Here is a 23,672-nt window from a genome sequence, read left to right as displayed (position 1 = left end):
GCTAATCTTCTTTTCTTTGCTCTTTTTAATCATACCAAGAACTCTTTTTTTTTTTTTAATATTTATTTATTTGAGAGCGAGCATGAGTGGGAGGGGCAGAGAGAGAGGGAGAGACTCCCTGCTGAGTGTGGAGCAGGCCAAGGGGCTCGATCTCGTGACCCTGAGATCATGACCTGAATCGAAACAGGAGTTGGATACTTAATCGACTGTGTGACCCAGGAGCCCCCCCCCCCACAAGAACTCTTAACACTACATGTAATGTGATGTCATTGGTTACATTTGAAACTCTTAAAGTAATCAGAATAATAAGCAGCCATTATATAATGTGGATGATGTTCCACCAGGTTCTGAAAGGCTATCTTGGCAGGCAGTACAGTGTTTCTCAAAGTCATCTACAGGAACTCCTGCTGGATCTCCATGACACGGATAAACATCCAGTGTAATTCTAGCATATGAATAACGTTTTCCTCTTGCCCACCAGGTGCCAATGAACTGGCTGTGCAGAAAGCAAAGGCAGAAATCACCAGGCTTATAAAAGAAGAACTGATTCGGCTGGTGAGTGAAAACCTCAAAGACTTCTTTGTTTTAGTAAATATTTTATTGAACTATAATATAAATTCAGAAAACTACACAAGTCATAAACCTATAGCTTGGTGAAGTTTCACAAAGGAAGCACACTGATGTCATCACTGCCCAGATCAAGAAACAGAGTACAATACCAGCATTCCAGAAGCTCCTCGCATGCTCCTCCTGTCACTATTCATCTCCCCCAAATGTAACAGTGTTCTTTTAACGTGGTAGATTATTTGCACCTATTTTTGAACTCCATATAAGTGGGATCAATTGCTATGTACTCTTTTGTATCTAATTTCTTTGACTCAGCATTACTTGGAGGAAATCCATGTTGTTGCATGTAGCACTCATTGTCTTTCATGGCTGTGTAAGTATTTAATTTGTGAATATACCCACAAATTATGTATTGGACTTTAGTAGGACTATTTTACCTTTTGTTTTTATGAATAATACTTCTCTGAGCATTCATTCATTCATTTATTCATTCATTTAATTATTTATTTGAGAGAGGGAGAGTGCCGGAGGCGGGGTAGGGGGAAAGGGAGGGAGAGTTTTAAGCCAACTCCATGCTGAGCGTGGGGTGATGTAAGCCTTGGATCTCACAACCCTGAGATCACGACCTGAGCTGAAACCAAGAGTCGGATGCTTAACCAGCTGAGTCACCCAGGCCACCCTTCTCTGAGAATTCTTTCATGTCTCTTTTGTACATATCAGTGTGCTTTTCTCTTGGGGTATGTACGTTGGAGTTAAAACGTATTGGAATTGCAAATTATTGTGCAGATGTAGTTATCTTTATGTAAGTTTTGCTAAATAATTTCCAAAGAGGTTATGCTGTGGAAAAGGCATCCTTTTATAGACCACCTTCCCAAAGAAGGTGAACACGTCCCTGTGTCTTTTTTCTTTTTGTTAAGATGTATTTATTTACTTTAGAGAAAATGCACACGAGCTGGAGAGGGGCAGAGGGAGAGAAGCAGCTCCCAGCTGAGTGCAAAGCCAGCCTTGGGGCTCAATCCCACAACCCTGAGATCATGACCTGAGCTGAAATCAAGAGTCCAGATGCTTGGGGCGCCTGGGTGGCTCAGTCGTTAAGCATCTGCCTTTGGCTCAGGGCGTGATCCCGGAGTCCTGGGATCGAGCCCCATATCGGACTCCTCTGCTATGAGCCTGCTTCTTCCTCTCCCACTCCCCCTGCCTGTGTTCCCTCTCTCGCTGGCTGTCTCTCTCTCCATCAAATAAATAAATAAAATCTTAAAAAAAAAAGGAGTCCAGATGCTTAACCAACTGAGCCACCCAGTCGCCCCCATCCCTGTGTCTTTAGTGCCAGTTGAAGCTTGTAAACTCCCTATAATGTGTATACTGGGTGAGGGGCCTTTGAAAGGACAGTTTGTCCTTTCTCTACAAATGTGTTTGTTTTTTTTAAAGATTTTATTTATTTATTTGACAGAGACAGCCAGTGAGAGAGAGAACACAAGCAGGGGGAGTGGGAGAGGAAGAAGCAGGCTCCTAGCGGAGGAGCCTGATGTGGGGCTCGATCCCATAACGCTGGGATCACGCCCTGAGCCGAAGGCAGACGCTTAACGACTGCGCTGCCCAGGTGCCCCTACAAATGTATTTTTGAGGGCTTTTCTAAAATTCCCCTTAGCTACACAAAACAGGAAGGAAGAAGAAAAGCCTTTTTTTTTTTTTTTTTTTTTAAATATCCTTTAAATCAAGGGCTTGTAAGACTATTTCACGAAGGAGTGATAGAGAAGGAACCTTGATGCTACCACCATGTGTGGGTTCAAAACTGTCCAGGAGTAGTCACGTGAACACACACAGATGACTGGTTATTGAAGTTTTTTCTTCCTCAGTATAATAATACTAACATTTTCTGTTAAATATTTGATAATGCTATCAGTTTGGAAAGGAAATGTCTTTGACATGTATTTCTTTTTCTTTTTTTTTTCCTTTGCTTTTTCTGACTACGTATCTTTTTTTTTCTCTTACAGCAAAATTCATACCAACCAACAAATAAAGGAAGATACAAAGTCTTATAAAATATCTGGAAAAAACTTTTTACTTGTGCTGGTTTGTGACACATGTGGCAGTTGTTGTCTCCAGTTTACAATATATTGTAAATTAAGATTTTTAAAATTCTGTCTTGCTGATTTTTTTTAAATATATGAAACCAGTATTTGGTAAAGAAATCTTCTTTCAGTAAGTACCACCAGAATTATCAAACTGTATTTAAAGCAGGCCTGTTTTCAGCATATGATGTTCTTTAATGTAAACTTTAAATATCAATATTTTAAATATCTGGATAATACTCCAGAAGTTTAAAAAAATGGAAATATTTGGACTTTTGACAATAATTGACAATAATAAAGCATACAAGTCACTAAGGGGCTCTTCACCATATCCTCTTGAAATGAAATAGTGATCATCTCCTCAAAAAAAGGTAAAATTCTTTAATTTTCTGTCGTGTCCCGTCCCTCCCGCCCCGCACCTCAAGCTTAAATCTTACTTGACTCAGTGGAACAATATGAACTGGATTTAAGAATGTTATAATAGAATTTTTACAAAATGTTTCAGTTTTTGTTTCAATTTTTATCATCAAAAATGGGCAATAGGTGGACTGCTTTTTGGTTTTGTAAAATTAAAGATTTTAGTATAAGAGTTTTTTGCATTTCTTTACACTGCAAAGAGTTTTAGTATTTACTCCTTTTAGGTTCTCCTCACAACCTCTAGCTCTATGTCTAGCTACTAAATCTTTTTTAATCTTCCTTAAAAGAAAGTGATTTGTAGCGTATAAATATTAATGTTTCCTTTTTCCCCTGAAAGTGTTCATACATCTGTACATAAAAACACACTACTAATTTTAATCCACATTTTGTCCAGGATTATTGAGTAGGTTATGAATTTTCTTTCTTAAAAATTTTCAAGCATAATGGTACCTGTGTTGTAGACTTAGATTTAAGCATCTCTCAGTGAAATTTAGCTCACAAGAAGTCATAAATTAATTTTTGACCCCTCAGATACATTTCCTGAATATTCTAATTTAAATTGTTATAATTGGATCACCCAATATTCTTTTCAAGACTCCTGGTGTATTAGAACTTTGTGGTGTTGTCACTTCTTGAAAAAAGAAAATTTCCAGGAATTAAATAGATATATTTCTTAAATTAAGAGAAACAGAAGTTTCCGAATATTCTTGACTTGAGGTTTTTTTAAAAAGAAGAAAATAAAGTATACTAAAATCATATTAATAGTACATTAAGTGGTTAAAATGACAAAGGGTATCAATCATTTCTTCAATATAGTTATTCTTACTGAAAAACTAAGATGGATATAACTGGGAAATATTCTTCGATCCCTTCCATATCTACTTTCTTTTCTTAGAAGAAGAAAACAGACAAGACACATGTAACAAGAGAACCAAATAAACCATTTACTCTAAAATGCAGGCATCTTGGGCTTCTTTTCCTTTCCTTTTATTTATTTGCTTATTTTTATTACCTAGTGATAGTTTGTTTCTTTTGATAGAATATGTGGCAGTCTCACATTGGTGACAATTGGTGCTTCCTTCAGTCTCCTGGATCACTTTGAGATTCAGAGTTTTACATCATTTTAGCATTACTACCTTTATGTTTGTATATCTAGTTGTAACAAACCACTGATAGTATTTTGTCCTAAAGTGAAACACGTTTCTCTGTTACAACATTTTTTAGTGTCACACTGACTCTTTGATTTTTAAAATCGGAATGATGTACAGACTAAATTGTTTTTTAATGCAATATCAGTATTTGCTCATGTTTTCTAAATTCCTTATAAAATAAAGTTAATTCAGCCTACACTTTCCTAAAATTATCTCTGCTGAAATGTTTTATGCTGTTGCTCTAATTTTGTTTACCTTGGTAGGCATGCGAGAGAAGTATTATACTCTCTGTATCTTTATTAAAAATTCCAGCAACCCCACTACCCAGAATATACAGTTCTATCCAAAAATATCTTCCTGAAGAAGCGTCTTAGTCTTAGATTGTGTTTGTATTTGGCATAAGACAGGTGATAAGTGAAATAATAATTCATGTGCTAGTTGGCATTTTGCCACAGTGCACTCGTTTTACAAAATGGAAGTATAGAATTTAACAATGATGGCTAAGTTCTTTCCAAGTCATTGTAGACACTTTATTATTTGATATGTTTCGTGTCTTATCAGCCTCGTTGGTGTACAGATGGTGGTCAGCTGGGAGTCACAGTGCACGTAAGACTGCAGTCCTTCCTCTGGGGCAGGCAGCCCTGACATGTGAAGTTGTTTGTTTGAGCAGAACTAGTTCTTGAGTACCTGGGATTTATAAATCCTGTAAAGCCAGCTGTGGGATCTGTTTCTAAATAGCATATCAGCACTGTAAGGGTCACAAGCTAGAAAGCAAAACCTCCAGCGTTATAACTTAGCTATGTGTGAGCTCTTTTCCCTATGGAGCCTTCCTTTCCTTTATAAAACTATCAGCTAAGGTCCTTAAGTGACAGATAACATAGTGCTTAAGATGGGAGCTAGGAGGAAAATGGTAGTTGAATTCTAGGGTAAAAAGCTACACTTTGTTTAGTAAAATGTTCTGTTTTGGTGTTTTATTGGTGATGGATGCTAAGCTCTTAGCAAGAGTTCTAAGTAGCTATCCCAGAGTGATCCTTGAGATCAGACGCTTCCTCTTAGATTTGAGCTACTACTTCTTCACAATTTGGTACATGCTTCTGGCGTGAAAAGCTGAAGTTAAGGTGGGTGTGTAAATATAAAGACAAATAGTGAATGAATATGTGTGGAGGGGTAGAGGGGATGTCTTATCTTTTTGTTCACTTTAGGTGATATAATCATCAGAAAACCTTAATAAAATCTCACTTGAGTGGGCTCTTTGGCTTGGCAATATAATCAACATCTTACTGCTTAACGTTAGCCAAGTTCTTCAGAGCTGAAGATGGCTACATTTCCCTCTCTAAAGATCCCCTGCTGTTTTCAATTGCAGGTATTTGAAGGTCTTCCCCCCCCCCCTCCTGTAGCAACTTAAAATTTTCTTCAGTCAGGAATCCAAAGTAGAAATGTGAAGAAAAATTGTAAACATTTTCTTTGTAAAATCCCCCACAATATCAGTGATCTCACCTTCCTAATGCCTTCTGGCTTAGCTGGTATTTGTGTATTTGTAAGTGCATACTATCAAATCACATGACTGGGAAGGAATTTACTTTTTTTTTGTTTTTTAAGATTTTATTTTTAAATAATCTCTCCACCCAGTGTGGGGCTCAAATTCACAACCCTGAGATCAAGAGTTGTATGCTCCACTGACTGAGCCAGCCAGGCGCCCTGAGGAATTTACTTTTGATTATTTTTCTTGACCTTATTCTCTTCCAAATATGGCTTCAGCTTATAGAAGTTCATGATTTTGGAGCTCTACCCTTTCAAAAGAAATTCTAACTTTGCATTAATCTTGGGGAGGAAAAAAAAGTGTGAAATAAAAAAATAAAGTTTTAACGACCCTTTGGAAATCTGGAGCTCAGAGTTACCCTTTCAGATATTATTAGGATTACTGTAAAAGCTAAAGTTTCAGAATGAAAAAATTCCTAACCATTTTTAATATATGGAAATACATGATAGTTCATGTTTTGAATATTAGACCCTTTTCACAGTTTTACCTATTATGGAATAAAGAATATGTGAGGATTCAGTGTGAAAAATGGGCCACAGAAGAAGCATATCATTTAAACTTGGCACTTGGTAGTAGATGGATTTCTAGCAGCTTACCAACTCCAGGCACTTCTTAGCAGCCTTGGATTTAACGTGTCTGTAGCCTTTATTTCTGAATTCCTAGTAGGCTCTCAGGTGCCTGGTCCTGCAGTTCAGGGATCCTTGAAGGCATTATTTTCTCTCTCTACTTTTGCCTATGGAAGTCTTCTGAAAGCTTAAACCCCCAGAACTGTATTGTTGACTTTCGCAAAAAGAGTCCTTTTTATCTCCCAAGGCAGCCCAGGGCCCAAATTACGGATTTGGAAAGCTTGATGGAGAGCAGGGAAGTGAATGCCTGGGAATTCCAAAGAGAACGCAAGTTCGTCTAAATTTTTAGGGGTCTAGTGGTACTATTTAAGTATCAGGTGGTAATGATTCTGTGATACACATTCAAAAACTATCGATAATGTTCACTTTCTTTTGTTCTTGGATTTTGACTGCCTGTGATCTAACGTTAGTGTTCTCCAGAGTGGGGCACATGTATAGTAAGCCATATGGAAAGCAGGAAGAAAATACTAGAGCTGTTTCTGTTACTTTTTCAATCTCATCCTTTTTTTTTTTTTTAATTATTTTAGAGAGAGAGTGCATGTATGTGTGAGCTGGGGGAGGGGCCAAGAGAGGGGAGAATCCTCAAGCAGACTCCCTGCTGAGCACAGAGCCAATCCCAGGACCCTGAGATCAAGAGCCAGATGCCCATCCGACTGAGCCACCCAGGCGCCCCCATCCTTTAAATTTTTTTTTTTTAGTAGCTTTTATAATACGTTGTTTCATGATATGTTGTATTTAAATATAGTGGTTGCAATATTGGTAAAACAGTTCATGCACATAATTATAAATAAACTTACTATATTGGGGGGTAATGGAACAACCTTAGGTTGTTTAAATGCTTTAAAATGTTTGCTTTTTTATATGTAAATGGATGTATTAATACCTATCTTTGGGTTGTTGTGAGGATGAGGTGATATAGAACATTTAAAGCATGTAAAGATAGTGCCTGGCATAAGGTAACCATCCAATAAGTATCAGTACTGTTATCATTACAATGGGTGTGGGTTTTCTCATGCTCTCTTTCCATATTGCTGTTATTTTCAATATTGCTATAAGCTGTATATCTAGTGAGGACAGTCCATGGCTACTGATAAACTAAAATCTAGAAAGTGAGATTCATTTTTTCTGTGTATCTTTCAGTTCAAGTGAAAGTATTTAGGAACACTTGTTGCCACAGTTCAAAGGTCTCTAGAGGCAGCCAGCTCCTGGCTCTAGACAAATACTCCTTTTATGGCCTTCCTTTTGCATGTGTACAATCACCATTTATCATTCAAAAATCTTACTAGCTCATCGTCTTTCTATCTGATCTGGCCGGTCTGGAGCCAGGCTGAAGCTGTTGGCGAAGGAATGAAGAATGTTGGATTGAGTCCAAATTGTATTTCAAGGGTATACACTTTTGAAGAAGAAGTGGTTGTAAGTCAGAGTGTGACATTTAAAAGTGTGCTCTTGTTGCACATGAAGTGATGATAAATGGCTCTGCTCTTGAAAAAGCCTCTACGTTCAGGACTAGTTGTACGTTTTATCTGTGTGTACTATAGCACCTCATTAAGGCCAACCTGAGATGATCTCAGGACACAACAGATTACTGCATTAACACTGTATTCTGATTATCGACTTGAGTTTTCGTCTACCTCACCAGGATGTAAAGTCCCTGAGGTCAATGTTAAAGTCAGTGCTGTATCCCCAGGACTTTGCATTCACTAAAATATGTTGAATTGACTAGTTGCTTGTCCATAGTCATATAGCTAATAAGTGATAGACTTAGATTTAAATCCACCTCTATCTTTACCCATTAGCTCATTTAATTTCTTATCCCTGCAAGGAGGACATTGTCTTCATTTCACACATATGGAAGCTTCGGAAAGAACAGTGACTTGCCCAAGGTACAATAGGAGACAAATGGCAGAGAGGCGTTCAAACCCAGGCAAGTGTGACTTCATCTGTTATTCTGGCCACCTCTCCATTGGGCCTGCAAATCATGGGACTCTATTAGGGCAAAAGTTTGTTTCTTAAGTGGTTTTATGTACAAATACCATTTCAGACAAAAATAGAGAGTTACGGATCTGGAATAGTGGTATGGGAGTGCTACAGTGTATTTTTGAATTCCACTTCAAGAATATAAAAGAGGACTTGAGTAGAGAAAACCTGTTTTAACATTTTTTGGAAGGGTACTTAATATATCCTTAAATCTGTGTACCTATTTTAGCTGTCTTCTACATTGGTATTTTCCCTTTATCTATGAACAATACTGTTATAATCAGTTCTGCTTTGTAGTATGTTATAGAAATAATGAGTCAGAATATTTAGAATCTTGTTAGGGAACTATGCCTGCCAGAAAATGAGTGGGCTAGCTTCTTTTATGTACTGTATTTGGTTTTCCGGTTGCTCCTGTCTTCCTACTGGCAGCAGTGCCTGGACAAGTGCTGTGCTCAAGGCAGAGCTCAGTGCTAAGAATTACCTCTTCAGGCAGTCTTCACTGCGTAGGCAACAAGGAGAAACACCGCCCCTAGCCTCTTAGCACTACCTAATAAATTGTCTTCTTGGCAGCTTTCCTAATTCTGGATCCTATCCTTTCTGCCATATTCGAATTCACAGCGGGAAGAACTGGGGAAACTAGTCCCTTCTGGTGAGTGGCTTGTATGGGGTGACTGACAGGCTAGAAATTTCACAATAACTACATAAAGGGGAGGGGGGGATTTTGTAAGCAAACTACTTATAGTCCCATCCTTTCTTCTGGCGGTGTAATGAATATGGCAATTCTGAGGTCATGAGTATAAAAACTTTAAAAATTATAGCATGTCCCACAAAATGCGGCTTTTCATTATCACATGATCCTAGGCTTGACGGTCCAAACGCCTTAAATTATTAGAATAATCCCCATTTTGTTCGCAGGTGGAGGTCTCATCTACCTGTTCATAACCAGTAAAGGGCAGAGGCTGAGTCCTTTAAACATGCTTTGGAAAACATCTGACACAATTAGGCATTAATCTTTACCAACAGCGATTAAAGGCACACTTTCTGGAACCAGACAGCTGGATTCAGATCATGACTCCCATCACATTAGTTCTGTAGTCTGAGAAATGGGGTCAAGTAAGAGTTCCAACATCACAAAATCAGGGTGAAAATCATTCCTGCGGAGAAGCCACGCCCCTTCCGGTGGGTCTCCGGCCCATCTGCAGTTTACGGTCTGCACCACAGCCTGAGTGGCACGGGCCTAAGCCCCGCCCCCTGCCCGTCCCCACGAAGCGCAAGCGCAGCCTGGTTCCGGCGACTACCCTCCCCAGGCTTGCGTGCTGGTTGTCGGCGGGAGATTGGGTCTCGCGATGTGCGTGTGCGTGTGCGTGTGCGTGCGCGGTCCTTGCGAGCTCGCGCACGCCTCCCCTCGCAGTACTGGGCTGTGGCGGCCTCTTCCTCTTGCGTTTGGGGCAGGACCCTGAGCGGTTCCAGCGGCGAGAGCTAAGAGTCAACGTCCACTTCGCCGCCACCGCCCTCGCTGCCTGCCCCTCTGACTTGGGCTCTTCGCGCGGTGCCGAGGGGACGAGCTGGGAGGGGAGCGGCGCCGGCGTGAGGTTCCCAGCTGATGGGCAACCCCTGGGCGCGCTGAGGGGCCGGGCTACCAGCGGCTGAGGTAGGTGGGCGCGCGGGGGTTTGTCAGTCTGGCTCCCAGCAGAGTCGGGGCGGCGGGAGCTCGTGGAGAAGGCGAGGAGGCGGCGAGAACGGGGGCCCACCTTGCCGGTGCGAAGAGGTCTCGGACCCATGCCTGAGGAGGGGCTCTGGCCCAGCCCGAGCGAGAGGAGGGGCCCCGGACGTAGCCTGCTCGTCCCTCGGCGTGGAGCCATTATTGGGGGGAAATGCCTGCTGCGGCGGGGGGGGAGGAGAGGGGTCACCCTTTCTTTCCTTTGAGAGGTCAAAATTAGCAGTGCTCCCTGTCCGCCGTTAAATTAAAGTCTGCCGACTTGGAGATGGACGTCTAGATAGAGTGGCCTGTGGACTTCTGCAGCTTGCAGAACTCCCAAGTGCACGAATAGCGGGCTATGAATTTTGGTTGTTGCAGGGTACACGACTCTTTCTTCGGTGTGGGCGTGTATCTTCTACAAAGTTGTTATTGTTAATGCATTAATAATCGCTTTGGGTTACAACAGGTATTACATTTCTAAACGCCTCTAGTCAAATAAGGATTCTGGGACGGGGGAAACTGCGCCGTGGGGCACAATTAAGGGGTAGAAAGAAGACAAAGAAGGCCGTTATTTATGATCTGTCCTGGTATCAAAACTTTCCGTGGTGGGACAGGATGCATGGCTTTTGGCATTTGTTTTGGCTTTTGCTGAATAGACTGAGTGATGTGGGTCACAAATGGATTTTCATTTAGAATTATAAAAACATATATGATTCTATATAATCGTTACAACCCAAATGACCCGAACTGGATCTCTGAGAATTATGTGTTTGATCTTTGGAAGAGAGCAGAACTTGGATTTCTTGAAAGGAAGATTTTCTCCATGTTTAGAAAGCTTCAGGAATGCTTTGTGAAGTTACTGAAAATAGTTACAGTTCTTTATGTTGGCAAAATGAGTACCACATTCAAGAAAAGGAAAAAAAAATATTTCATGAAGAACGGCTCACCCAGGGACTTTCGGGTTTAAATAGAGTAAAACAGCTTCAAGGATAGAAGTTTTAGTGTGTGCTTTTTTTTTTTCCTTAAAAATTTAATTATTTGTTTTAGGGGGGAGGGGCAGAGGGGGAGAGACTCCCAAGCGGACTACCCGCTGAGTTTGGAGCCGGATGCGGGGGCTCAATCCCACGACCCAAGCGGAAATCAAAAGCCAGTTTCTCAACCTACTGAGCTTCTCAGGCGCCCCAGTGTGTGCTTTAAAAAATTCTAATTTAGTCATAGTTAAAATGCATAGAAGCTCTTAGTTGACTCCCTTATACTCAGTGAACCATTTTTAAAGGTAATTAACCTTTGGTAGGCTACACATTCTGTTCTGTAACTCTTGGCTTTCTTTCAGTCCAAACTTTATAGAAATGTATTCATTCTGACTCTTAAGAAATGTGGCCTGCGTACTTTCATTGAACTCTGTAGTATATTATGGGAAGAGTCTTAGAAGAAAGAGCAGTATGCCGCCAAGCATACTCCTGAAGTAGGAGACATTATTAAGTATAGGATTAATTAATGCTTGTATATATAAATACTGCTTACAAACATATATATCCTCTGTGTGTGTGTGTGTCGATGATGATGCACAAAAGGATCTAATGCTGTTGATTCCCATCTTAAAATCCCGAAGTAGAAAGGATGGGTTTTAGCTCTGTTTTCTTTTTAGTTAACTATATCAGTAACTATCCTAGTAAATTAATTCCTTTTCCAACTTTTTTTTTTTTTTTTTTTAAGAGAGAGTTCAGGCTGTGTGTGAGCAGAGTGGGGAGGGGCAAAGGGAGAGAGAATCTTGAGCAGCCTCCACACCCAACTTGAAGCCCCACGGGGGGCTCTATCTCACGACCCTGAGATAATGACCCTAGCAAAATCAAGAGTGGGACACTTAACCAACAGAGCCACCCAGGCGCCCCTCTTTTCCAGTTTCTTAATCAGTTATTGAGTAAGCAGAATACTGATTTTTTTTTATGGTAGCAGGGAAGGAAAACATAGAACATATAGAAGACTTGCTCTTAGAAGTGTTCTTTAGGTCATTGTCTCATTGTTTTTCCATTGGAATAAACAAGTTTACTCCTGTTATGTGTCCTAGTGCTTAGAATACTGTTTTGCATGGACTTGGCTCTCAATAAATGTGAGCCGTATCAGAAGTAAATTAACATAATACAAACCAAATACCTAAATTCCTGGAGAAGATTAAAGGAATTGGTGAGGGGTGCTTTTTTTTTTTTTTTTTAATTACAGGTCTACTTTTTAAATAGTGTATTTTTTTTTTTTCAGTGTTTGTTGGTATCTGAGTAGAAGATACATGGCAGCATCTTGCCTTTAAAAGCCTAATATAACGAATGTAAGCTGCCTCTGTTTCCTGAGTGCCAATATACGGTGAATGTTCTGATAAATTAAGGGGAAGTAAAGTTAAGGGAAGGTCCAGAGGAAAGCTTTTGGTAAATTAATGATAGGAACTTAAAAGGCATGAAATGTAAAGCATTGAAATAGACAGTAGGAAGAAACATTTTCTTCCTTTATGGTCATTGCTGGTTGTGGAACGGAACTTGTACCTTTCTCTTTTTACTAGAGCTTTCCTTGCAGCAGGGTGATTTCTGAATGATAAAATTGAAAAGAGAGTCACTTTTTCTCTTAAAATCTTCTCAGAGGTCTGTGTTTCTCTGTTTTTGCATGTGGTCTCTAGTCCAGCTTTATTGGCAATAGACTAGTATTTTGATTCCTGTTTAATTCCTGTTTATATGTCTCAATTAGTTTATAACTTGAAGGGGAAAGGAATGTGGTTAGTCCCTTCACAAATTCCAACATTAGCTTTTCTTCAGTTTGGAAAACAAATCTGTTTGACTTTGTAGATGTTATCAACAGGAAGATTTTGTGAATATTTGGAGAGGTAGGAGCGAAAGAGGTGACTAAAAACCAGGAATATTTTAAAGTGGGTCTTATGTTTTCATTTTGGTATAGCTGAGTCATTCTCGTGGTAGAGGGGTGAGTTTTGCTCCCCCCCCTCCGGAATATTTGGCGATGTATGGAGAAACTTTAGGTTGTCAAATTGGGAGGGAGAAGAAGAGAGTGTAGCTACTGACATCCAATGGGTAGAGGCTAGGGATGCTCCTAAGGCATCTTAAAATACACAGGACCCCCCTCCCCAAGAACTATCTGATTGAAATGACAGTGCTATTATTGAGAAACCCTGATGTAGTTGTATACTATGCTGAAATTGTTGGTTCTGATGTCAGATGACCTGAATTCCTATTTGGCTTTACCATTTCCTAATGTGTGACCTTGGCAAATTGCTAAAAATCCCTCTGTTTCTGTAAAATAGGGCCAATAGTAGTATGTTCATCATAGCGTCCTGTGGATTAAATCAGATAGTGTGCAAAGTGCCAAGCTTATTACCTGGCACATAGAAAATGTTCAAAAACTGTTAACTTTCAGCTAATATTACTACATTTGGAACACATCTTGATCTGTCTTTATTTCTGAGCTGAAATTAGAATTTGAGCTGGTGAAGTGATAATCATAACCTATTTTTTTATTATATCCTTGAGGATTGAGCAAAGAATTACTCCTTTTAATATTTGTGTTAACTCATTTAACTTGTTTTATGTTCTCAAGTCTGTAAGGCTTCTGCCATAAACAAGTAGCTTGTCATTGTAGATATTCTTCCTTAATAGTTAAGACTTTAAGCCAGCTGGCAAATAGCTCTGTATCTGTTGATTTTTAGGAAATGTTTAGTAATTTAACAGAAATCAAGTCTGTGACTTGTTTCCCATTTCCTTTTGCCTTTATAACTGAGGTTTTGGTGCAATTTTACATGTATGATGTAGGCAAACATTAACAGCTTAGGGGCTGGATTTTATACCTGTACCTGTTTTTCTAAATCTGAATTGGAACCCATATCTTTATTTTTCTTACCTTATTGGAATATAATGCTTTAGTTTCACTACATTCATTTTCTGGGGCGCCTGGGTGGCTCAGTCAGTTAAATGTCTGCCTTTGGCTTGGGTCATGATCCCGGGGTCCTGGGATCAGCCCCTCATTGGGCTCCCTGCTCAGTGGGGAGTCTACCTCTCCCTCTCCTTCTGCCTCTCCCCCAGCTCATGCTCTCTGTCTCAAATAAATAAAATCTTTAAAAAAAATAAACTCATTTTCTGTGTGTCTAAATGATATAGCTTTTTAGGGCTGGCCTGTTATGGTAGAGGTTGTAATACATACTTTTTAAAGAAAAAATCATGGGATGTCTTCACAGACAAAACAGAGACTGGACTTTGTTAATTGTCACAGGAGTCTTTTAAGGGAAGACGATCCACATATATTTATAATCAGGAAGAAATTATGCATTCACCTTTTTGTCTTGATAATCACACCTTCAAAATAGGAAGTATTTTATTATGATTGTTACCCATATTTTTGTAGTGTAATTCTCAGTTGTGTAAATGTTGGTTCATTTTAGCTAATGGAAACCTTTTTTCACCCTTTATATTAGTACTTCCTCCTGTGTGGATAATTTGGGTTAAAAGTTTTTGTTCCTTGTTTTTTGAGGTTGGTTGTTTTTTATAGATTAGTTAATTTAAAGGGAGTCAGTACCTTGAGAAATTGTGTTCCTTGCTTGGCACATTCCATGTTTTGTAAAGTGTAGCATACACTGAGGATCCCCCCCCCCTTTTTTTTAAGATCTGTTTATTTTAACAGGCGAGAGAGCGAGAGCGCATGCGCGAGTGGGGGAAGGAGCAGAGGGAAAGAATCTTCAACCAGACTCCCTGCTGAGCACAATTCCTGAAGCAGGGCTCTATCTCACGACCTATGAGATCATGACCTGAGCTGAAACTAAGAGTCCGATGCTTAACTGACAGAGCCACCCAGGCACCCCTACACTGAGGATTCTATATCAATAATAAATTATAGTAAGGAGGAAGTGTCCACCTTGTGGCAACTGTGGCCAGATCAGAAGTGTATATGTGAGAAATAAAAGGCCAAAAGAAGACATTCTAAGAATGTTTAATAAGCAAATGGAAAAAAAAAAAGAATAATATTAGTAAGAGTCCTTGTGTTTGTTGTTATCCTTTTAGGGTTTCATAATCTAGAAGAAAAGAACCTATAAAATGTAACAGATTTATTCTCTACTTATCCACTTTTCCTGTTCCTAAGCAGAGAACATTATGGCTACTAATGCAGTATTATAGTTATCTTGCATGACTGATGTCCATACCCTTGATTAAGTTGAGGAAAAACAAGTATCTTTGAATCTGCTGATGTCTGTTTGTTTATAAGTGGTCTGGAGTCCTGCCTGTCAGCCTAATTTTAGGTAGCCTGCATAGTTTTCAGAAGACAGGCTATTTTCCCACTGAATACTGTCATACAGGTATATATTTGTATATGTGTATTTATGCATATTTGTCTTTTATTTTTGGTAGAAAATGATGCATCCTGTTGCCAGCAGTAATCCGGCTTTCTGTGGGCCTGGCAAGCCTTCCTGCCTCAATGAAGATGCCATGAGAGCTGCTGATCAGTTTGACATATATTCCTCCCAGCAGAGCAAATATAGCCACACAGTCAGCCACAAACCAATGGCTTGTCAGAGGCAAGACCCATTAAATGAAACACACTTGCAGACTACAAGTAGCAGAAGTCTAGAGATAAAAGATGAACTAAAGAAAAAGAAAAATCTCAATCGATCCGGTAAACGTGGCCGACCTTCAGGAACCACCAAATCCGCAGGATACCGTACCAGCACGGGCCGACCCCTGGGAACCACCAAAGCAGCTGGATTTAAGACAAGTCCAGGCAGACCTTTGGGTACAACTAAAGCTGCGGGATACAAAGTCAGTCCAGGGAGACCTCCAGGTAGCATTAAAGCTCTATCCCGTCTCGCCGATCTTGGTTATGGCTGTGGCACCGCTGCTTTTCCTTACCCTATGATGCATGGCAGAGCAGTTCATGGGGTAGAGGAAACCAGCAGCGAAGTCAAGCCACCCAATGAGTGAATGAGGCAGGAAGGGAGGGCCAGGTTTAGAAGGTATATTGTGAATAATCCCAAAGCTTCTTGGTTTTATTTTGACATACACGATTTTATGGCCTGGGCTTTCCAAATTTGTTTTCCTGTTTGATTTGTTTTCCTGCTTTTGCTCAGAAACTGCCATATGCTGACAGATGCACTCAGGGCATGAGCAGTGGCATTGTATTTGTATATAGGTTCAAGTGTAATACCTAACTAAGTCATTTTTGTTTTTCCTTTAGAGTTCTGGTTGTGTCTCATATTTCATTACTCCTTTTGGGCCATTCTTAATAGATGCTTTATGTGCTAAACAACTGAAACCATTATACCTATTAGTTTGTGAAGTAAGCCTACAATATAGTAAAGATAATAATATCCAAGGTATTTTTAGCTGATGGAATAAAGCAAACTAATGATTCAGGATTACTTGAGGTAATGGCTGTGAGTTTTTGTAACATTAATTGTCATGAGACAAGACACATATTTGTATGCTTTGGCATTTACATAGACTTCAGATGTTAAAAATCTTTTAATGTTCTAGGTTTAAGCAGCAGAAGCTTATTTATTTTATTTTATTGATTTACATGGTATTAATTGATTTAACCATTATTCCTGAAAGAATTCTTTAGTGTTTGCCTTTCAACAATGATACGTTGTGTATTTTTTAATTGCCTAAGAGCATATATACCAAACACTACAAACAATTCATATTTACAGAAAAATTAAACTTTTTACTAAAAACTACACATTACATTTCTGGTGAAATATGCATTCTGAGAATAGCATACTTAATATAATAGAAAAAGAAACATTCTTAGGGTCTGCATGTAGCTGTAGTCACTACATTTTGCCTTTCATATATTTAGTTTTAAAGCATTATACTTAAAACATTTATTAATGTTGTTCATTTATTCAAAATTTTATTAGTTTTTTTCCTAAGAAATTGTCCCATTGCATTAGCACTTACTGTGGTTTCAGGTTTTATATCTACCAAAGGACACAAATTGAATGGTAGAATCTAAAACTGGTATAAATAAAATGCGATTGTCAGAACCCAAATATTAAGAAATATGTAGGAATCCATCTATGCATGAATCATGTAAAAATATGTTGATTAGTTTAATTAAAAATGTAACTGTGGCTCCAGTGAGACCACCTCATCCAAAAGAAAATTTTTTCCAACAATGTTTGCTTTAGAAGCAAGATAGAAAAGAAAAAGTACTGGGTAGATGTGTATGGTAGGGACAGAGAGAAATCACTCTTCTCCCATTTCTGAAAGTAATAGTCTTTGTTAAATACATTTTATTTATTCTGAGTTTGTTCTAAATAAACTATTACAAACTTCGGATTTGAAAAAAAATTCCACTCAAATTGAGGAATTTTAAATGCCTTTGAGATTATAGTGTAGATTTGCGGGGCCCAAAAACTTTTAAATAATTAAAATTTTAAAAGGGCGCACTTTGTGTTAATTGGGCTTGCTCTCAGTTAATGCAAACTCTCATTGCAAATGGATGTCATGTTTCATACCTTTTCATCGGGAAAAAAGCAGCAAGCCTTCAGGTGTTCCAGTGATGCCTGACGCAATGAGCTGGACTTATGCTGCTCTTTACAGTAAGAGGTGTTGCATTGTATGTGGGGACTGTGTGTGCACTGGCATCTAAGACAGTGACCTCAAAAATTTTAGCTTTGCACAAACCATAGAGAACAATATTGGATGATTATATAATCAATTGTAACATTCTGGCAGCTAAATTGCTATAAGAGTTTCTCCTTACAGAAGCTTAAAATATAAAACTTTGAATAATTTACTCAGAACAGTATAACTTCTGACACACACAAATGCTTACATCTTAACTCATATGTTTTATCTGTCTTTTGATATGTTGTCTGTCATTTAGCTGTTTCTTAAGGTCATGTTCAGCAGTTGGCAACTTAGAAATCCTCTTTTGAGTTCCCGAAAATAGTTGTCTAATTAAATGTTCTTACCGTAGGATAATATATATCACTGTCAAGGATTTGGTTGCCTGTTCTTTTATACTATGTCCATTTGACAATTCCCTTTCAGTTTATTTTCATTCCTCATTTTGTTGTACATACCCTTCCCTTTCTGTCTTGCCTTTGCTTCATTCATTCATTGCCCTGCCTCTTTCCCCATCCTCCAGTACATCTACTCAGTGGTGCTGTGCTGTGTGTCAGAAAATAAAGCAGGTGTATTATTGTATAATGAATTTTGTATACATGTTAATGAAATGGTGAAATCAGCTAAAGGAATTCTGTTCATAACAGTGTTTATTAATATCAGGAGCTATGTCCCAGGAAATAAAGGGGGCAAATGGCTACAGTTGTGAATGGTTAACATTGTTTAGAGCTGAATTTTCTGTTCATGTAAGCATTTAGCTGGCGTATTAGATCTGTTTGGTGGTGAGCATCTCCTGATTCCACTTCCTTTTCTCCTTGTGAACAGTTTATTGGTGCCATGCTGAAGAGAAAGACATCTAAGTGATAACATGAATGAAGTCTTAAAATATAAAATATTTTTACTTCTCTATAAAGACTACATTGTGCATCTTTTGTAACACTGTCTCTTGTCATGATAAACACTGAAATAGCATGTTGAACAATTGCCTATACTTTAATATAATCAGTTGGGGAAAACTGGCCTTTTCCTCCAACTGTGTGATTGTTCCTTGAAAGGTAAATTGCTAATTTTATATTGTATAATTCTGTTCTTCACAAAATAGGTTTCACTATTCTATATTAAAATTGTTGGTCAGAAAATGATCTGCTATTCAAGTAAGTTTGATTTACTTTTTTTCTTTGAAAACTATTTTAACTTGCCTTATTTATTATCATATTAACAAATAAGCAGCTAATACAGATGAAATTTTCATTTTTTGACAGCTATAACCTTGCATAACTAATCTTTAGTATGGGATGATTTTGATACTATCTTTGGAGTTTTGCACTGGATATTAAAAAAAATACTGGCACGATGTATTGGAAGAAAATAAGCATCTGATTAATTTTTAATATTTGGGGACATTTTTAAAATCAGTGTTCAATTAGACTAAAATATTCTTTATATTTTTTATTTACTTTTTAAAGAAAACATCTGTTAAAGTAATAAAAGTAATCTTCATTCCAAACTGATGTTTGTGTGAATTTACATGTATATTTTCATGATGTAATAGAGTTTCTTTGAGTTAAGGAGGAAAAAACAATTATCTGGATCCATTTATTAAGTTAAAGGTGATCCAGCCAGTGTAAGAAAAACCCAGTGTATGAGCTAAAGGAAAAAAAGAACCTTCTCCTTTATATTCTAAGAAGCTTTAAAAAATAATTCAGGGGATGTTGGCAATACCTGCTGCTCTGTCGGTCATTGTCTCTATATGCAGTAAAATTTTATGATCCCTTTATAATATAAAAATTCACAACAGTTCAAAACGTTTTTTTCCTTGGACATAAAATATTTAGATGCTATTATATTTTTGTTTTTATTATGGCTTAACTATATGCTATTAAACTCTAGGATGTATCTAAATCTTTCCTTTGCTCTTCTCTCCCTCCTCCAAAGTAGGTAAATCTGTACTCTCACATACGATGTATTTAATTTTTGGAGAATTTAATGCTATAGTAATTCAAGTGTGTGATTTGTAATAATCAGACCACTTTGATGTTTTAAGTTTCACAGTTTCCTTTTTCCACAGATAATTACAGAGAAAATAATTACCAATTAATTGATATAAGCACGCTGTCCTCTGCTGTAAAAAGTCCGAATAGATACTGTGTATGTTTTTATGTCCATGAACTTGAGCTACTCGTGTGCAATTATGTGTATGGGAATGGAGTAGTGTTCATGATTTGTATCTACATCATCATATGGATGTATATTTATTAATAAAGTCATTACTTTAAAACCAACTATGTTTACTGCTTTATTTTCTTAGCACAGTATTTGTGAAGTAGAGGAATGGTAAGTAGTAAACCTTTATCATGACTAGCTGTGCTTGGCTGTGCTTTCTGAAATCTGCCCCTCTGTACTTTTGTTTTTCTCAAAATAGTAATATTTATATATCTGGAATTTAAAATCCTAACTTATAAACAGATCTCATGTTGTTTCCTTTTTCTTCCCATTATTAAGATGCAGCAGGCTGCTAGTTCTGCCAAAGGCTTATATTTAAATTTAAGTGTGGTTGATCTTTTTAGTTTAGAATATTCAGGTATTGGGGCTCCTGGGCAGCTCACTTGGTCAAGCGTCCAACTCTTGGTTTTGGCTCAGGTCGTGATCTCAGGGTCCTGGGATCGAGCCCTGCATCCAGCTCTACTCTCAGTGTGGAGTCTGGTCAAGATTTTCTTTCTCCCCTCTCCCGTTGTCCCTCCCCCTGCCTGTGTGCTCTCTCTCTCTTTCTCAAATAAATAAATCTTTAAAAAAATTCAGGTGGGGGAGCCTGGGTGGCTTAGTCAGTTAAGCGTCAGACTCCTGATTTTGGTTCAAGTCATGATCTCAGGGTGATGGGATCAAACCCCCTCTTGGGCTCTGCGCTTGGCCTGGAGTCTGCTTGTCCCTCTCCCTCTGCTCCTCGCCCCCCCACTTGCTTGTGCTCTGTCTTTCAAATAAATAAAATATTTCCAAAAAATTTCAGGTATTAAACATGGCTAATTTGTTGTTTTAATGTGGATATGTTTTTGGTTTTTGGTACAGAGAGAGCTTGTACCGGAGGGGAGGGGTGCAGTGGAGAAGGGTAGGGGAAGAGGGAGAAAGAATCTCAAGCAGCCTTCATGCCCAGCGTGGGGTTTGTCTCATGACCCTGAGATCATGACCTAAGCCATAATCAAAAGTTGGGTGCTTAACTGACTGAGCCACCCTCCACGCACCCGTTTTGATGTTAACCTTAGGGAGAACAGCATGTGCATACTTTGTAGTTGTTAAATATTGGAGCTATAAAAGGAAAACACTTTCCCCTAATTTTTTGAACATATAATTAACATTTTTTTTCTCCAAAGCCTGCAGATCACCTAGATCGGAGGTTTGCCAACTAAGGCCCATTGCCTGTTCTTGTAAATAAGGTTTTACGGGAATAGCCATTCTCATTTGTTAAAGATCATCTATGGATGCTTTTGTAATACAATAGCAGAGTTGAGAAGTTTTGACATAAGACCAGCAAGGCATAAAATATTTACTAATTATTCCTTTATGGGAAAGTTTGCTGACCCCTCATTTAGAAGGATAAATTGGAAGTAGGATATGAAATTTGAAGTTGAATTTCAAAACTTGAACAGATGATGTTTTTTTTTTTTGCTTTTGAATTGTTTTAAATATTCTTCAGATTATACTTAAAAACGTTTTTATGTGTGTTTTTCCTCAAACTGTTGAAGTACTTGGATATCTACATGAGAATGTGCTGTTGATTAGGTGTACCGTTCCTCATCTGGGAAGAGATCTACACCATCATAGTATTGGATCATTCGCTGTGGCTCGAAGGATTATTAGGTATTCACAATGTCTTTACCACATTTTCTGTAGGTCTCTATATAGAGTTTTACAGGAAAAATGTATTTGTTCATTGTAATTACACTCGCCAAAATTCTCATTCTCTGGCAGTTGTCAGAGAGCAAGTCAGTGTCCTGTTTGGTTGAAAAGCCAGCCAATTGAAGGCAGTCTCCATTTACCACCTAGAATTCATGCCTTGAATATTATTTTAAACACTTGTGGTTTTGAGCCCATTAGTCACCAATGGTGTGAGAATCACGAACAACCTTTGGGAAAATATAAATCAATTGGTATTTGATGGTTTTATAACAACATAGAAGATGAATTTTGGAACAAATACATAGAATGTTACACTTTTGCTAAGAATGTCCTTCTAGAATGAAAGTAGGTCTGCTGCCACCATACCTTTTCCTTTCTTAGCACCCAAATTTCTTTGTTCTGAGTTTATGAGGATTTCATCATTAATATCAGTCAGTCCTGTTTCAAGATGTGCGTCACAAGTATTTCGTGAAGTACATGGGAATTTTGATGCCTGATTTCTGTAAGAGCATTAGAGTAGTAGAGGTGAAGAGACAGAGGTGAAGTGGGGTAAGCTGTTCGCAAACAATACACTACAATGTGGCCTTTCTGGTGATAGCATTGTAAAAAGTCAACCTTAAAGGAACTTCTAGCTGCTTCAAAATTAATGCCAAACTTAAATCCTTTCTAAAAATCAAAGCACAAAACCCCCATTGGAGTGAAAGTATAATAGGGTACAGTGATAATGGCTTTAGTGTAGTACTTGGCATAAATAATAAACACTTTACATGTTTTCATTAAATCACTGCAGTTTTATTGAATGGTGTCAAAGGAATTGGAACACCCCTTTTACTGGTAAGAAGACTTGAATCCCATGGAAGTTAAGTAATTTACCCAGAATTATACAACCAGTAAGTAGTAGTCAGCTGGGGCTCTTAACCACGATCTTCTACTCACCATTGGAAAAATTTTTAAATGGGGTTGTGCTTTTAGTAGTAGGTATTTTTATACTGGCCCTGAGATAGATAAATGTTACTTTGGAAAACTAATATATTCATTTTGTCTTCATGCCAGTGGCTCTTCTCTTCTGAGAACCTAGGGGCTCCTAAATAGCTTCTTAGCAAGGAGAGTGACAGAAAAAATTAGACTTTTCTTATTCTCTATTTTGTCTTTTTCCTTTTCTTTTTCTTTTTCTCTTTCTTTCTCTCTCTCTTTGTTTTTTAAGATTTTATTTATTTGACAGAGCATGAGCAGGGGGAGCAGCAGGCAGAAGGTGAGGGAGAAGCAGGGAGCCCAATGCGGGACTCAATCCTAGGACCCTGGGATCATGACCTGAGCCAAAGGCAGTCGCTTAACCAACTGAGCCACCCAGGTGCCCCACTAAATTTATCTTTTTCATTACTCTTAAAATCTGTAATCCTTTCTGTTAGGTGTTTATTGCCATGTGAGCTAGGCGTGTTTATGTGTAAATCTGCCCATTTTTGTCTTTGAGCTGCCTGGTACAGGTTAGCGACCGCTAAGAAGTTGGTGTGTGATATATTGTCTATCATCTATCCCTTTATCCTCAGGCTAGCTTTTCTTGGGGTAAGAAGTTGCATGTAGAGGTGCCTGGCTGGCTAAGTCGGGGTAGAGCATGCGACTCTTAATCTCAGAGTCGTGAGTTCAAGCCCCATGTTGGGTGTGGAACCTACATTAAAAAAAAAAAAAGTTGTATGTAGAGTAACAGTCATCCCAGTTACTGCCTTACAGCCCTGTGTGATCTGTCACGAGTTCTTTCCCCTTGTCATTTTTGGATTGGTTTAACTTGCTAATTTTGTTCATTTGCCTTAAATAACCTATCAGTCTCATCAAGGAAAATATTTTTAATTAGTTTTGAAAAATCCTAGTTTCTATATTTACATTTATCTTTATTAGGCTAATGTATTTCTGAATATCTGAAGTTTCCCATTTCATCTGCCTATCTGTATCCTGTCTATCAGGGTTTATAGTAATGATAGAGTTTTTTTTAAGATTTTATTTACTTACAATTTTTTTTTTTTAAGCAATCTCTATACCCGTAATGGGGCTTGAACTCACAACCCCGAGATCAGGAGTTGCATGTTCTTCCTACCGAGCCAGCCAGGTGCCCATACAGCAATGA

At 38.4% G+C, this 23,672-nt stretch overlaps 2 protein-coding genes across 2 annotated transcripts in view; both read left to right on the top strand.

The window, feature by feature from the left end:
- The window catches only part of DDX46 (DEAD-box helicase 46), a 68,061-nt gene extending 64,835 nt beyond the window's left edge, over positions 1-3,226 (top strand). The window contains 2 exon segments of the mRNA XM_040622430.1: positions 482-555; positions 2,562-3,226. Of these exon segments, the coding sequence (XP_040478364.1) occupies positions 482-555; positions 2,562-2,609 (122 nt within the window). The 3' untranslated portion in view covers positions 2,610-3,226.
- A 6,444-nt stretch (positions 3,227-9,670) lies between these two features.
- On the top strand, positions 9,671-19,944 carry CUNH5orf24 (chromosome unknown C5orf24 homolog). The gene is made up of 2 exons (XM_008691595.2): positions 9,671-10,001; positions 15,443-19,944. Exon 2 carries the CDS (start codon positions 15,446-15,448, stop codon positions 16,010-16,012), a length of 567 nt encoding a protein of 188 aa, XP_008689817.1. The 5' UTR covers positions 9,671-10,001; positions 15,443-15,445; the 3' UTR covers positions 16,013-19,944.
- Positions 19,945-23,672: the final 3,728 nt, after the last annotated feature.

This window comes from Ursus maritimus, unplaced genomic scaffold (assembly GCF_017311325.1).
Source record: "Ursus maritimus isolate PB19 unplaced genomic scaffold, ASM1731132v1 scaffold_5, whole genome shotgun sequence".
NCBI lineage: Eukaryota > Metazoa > Chordata > Mammalia > Carnivora > Ursidae > Ursus > Ursus maritimus.
This window is presented reverse-complemented; position numbering and strand designations above follow the sequence as displayed.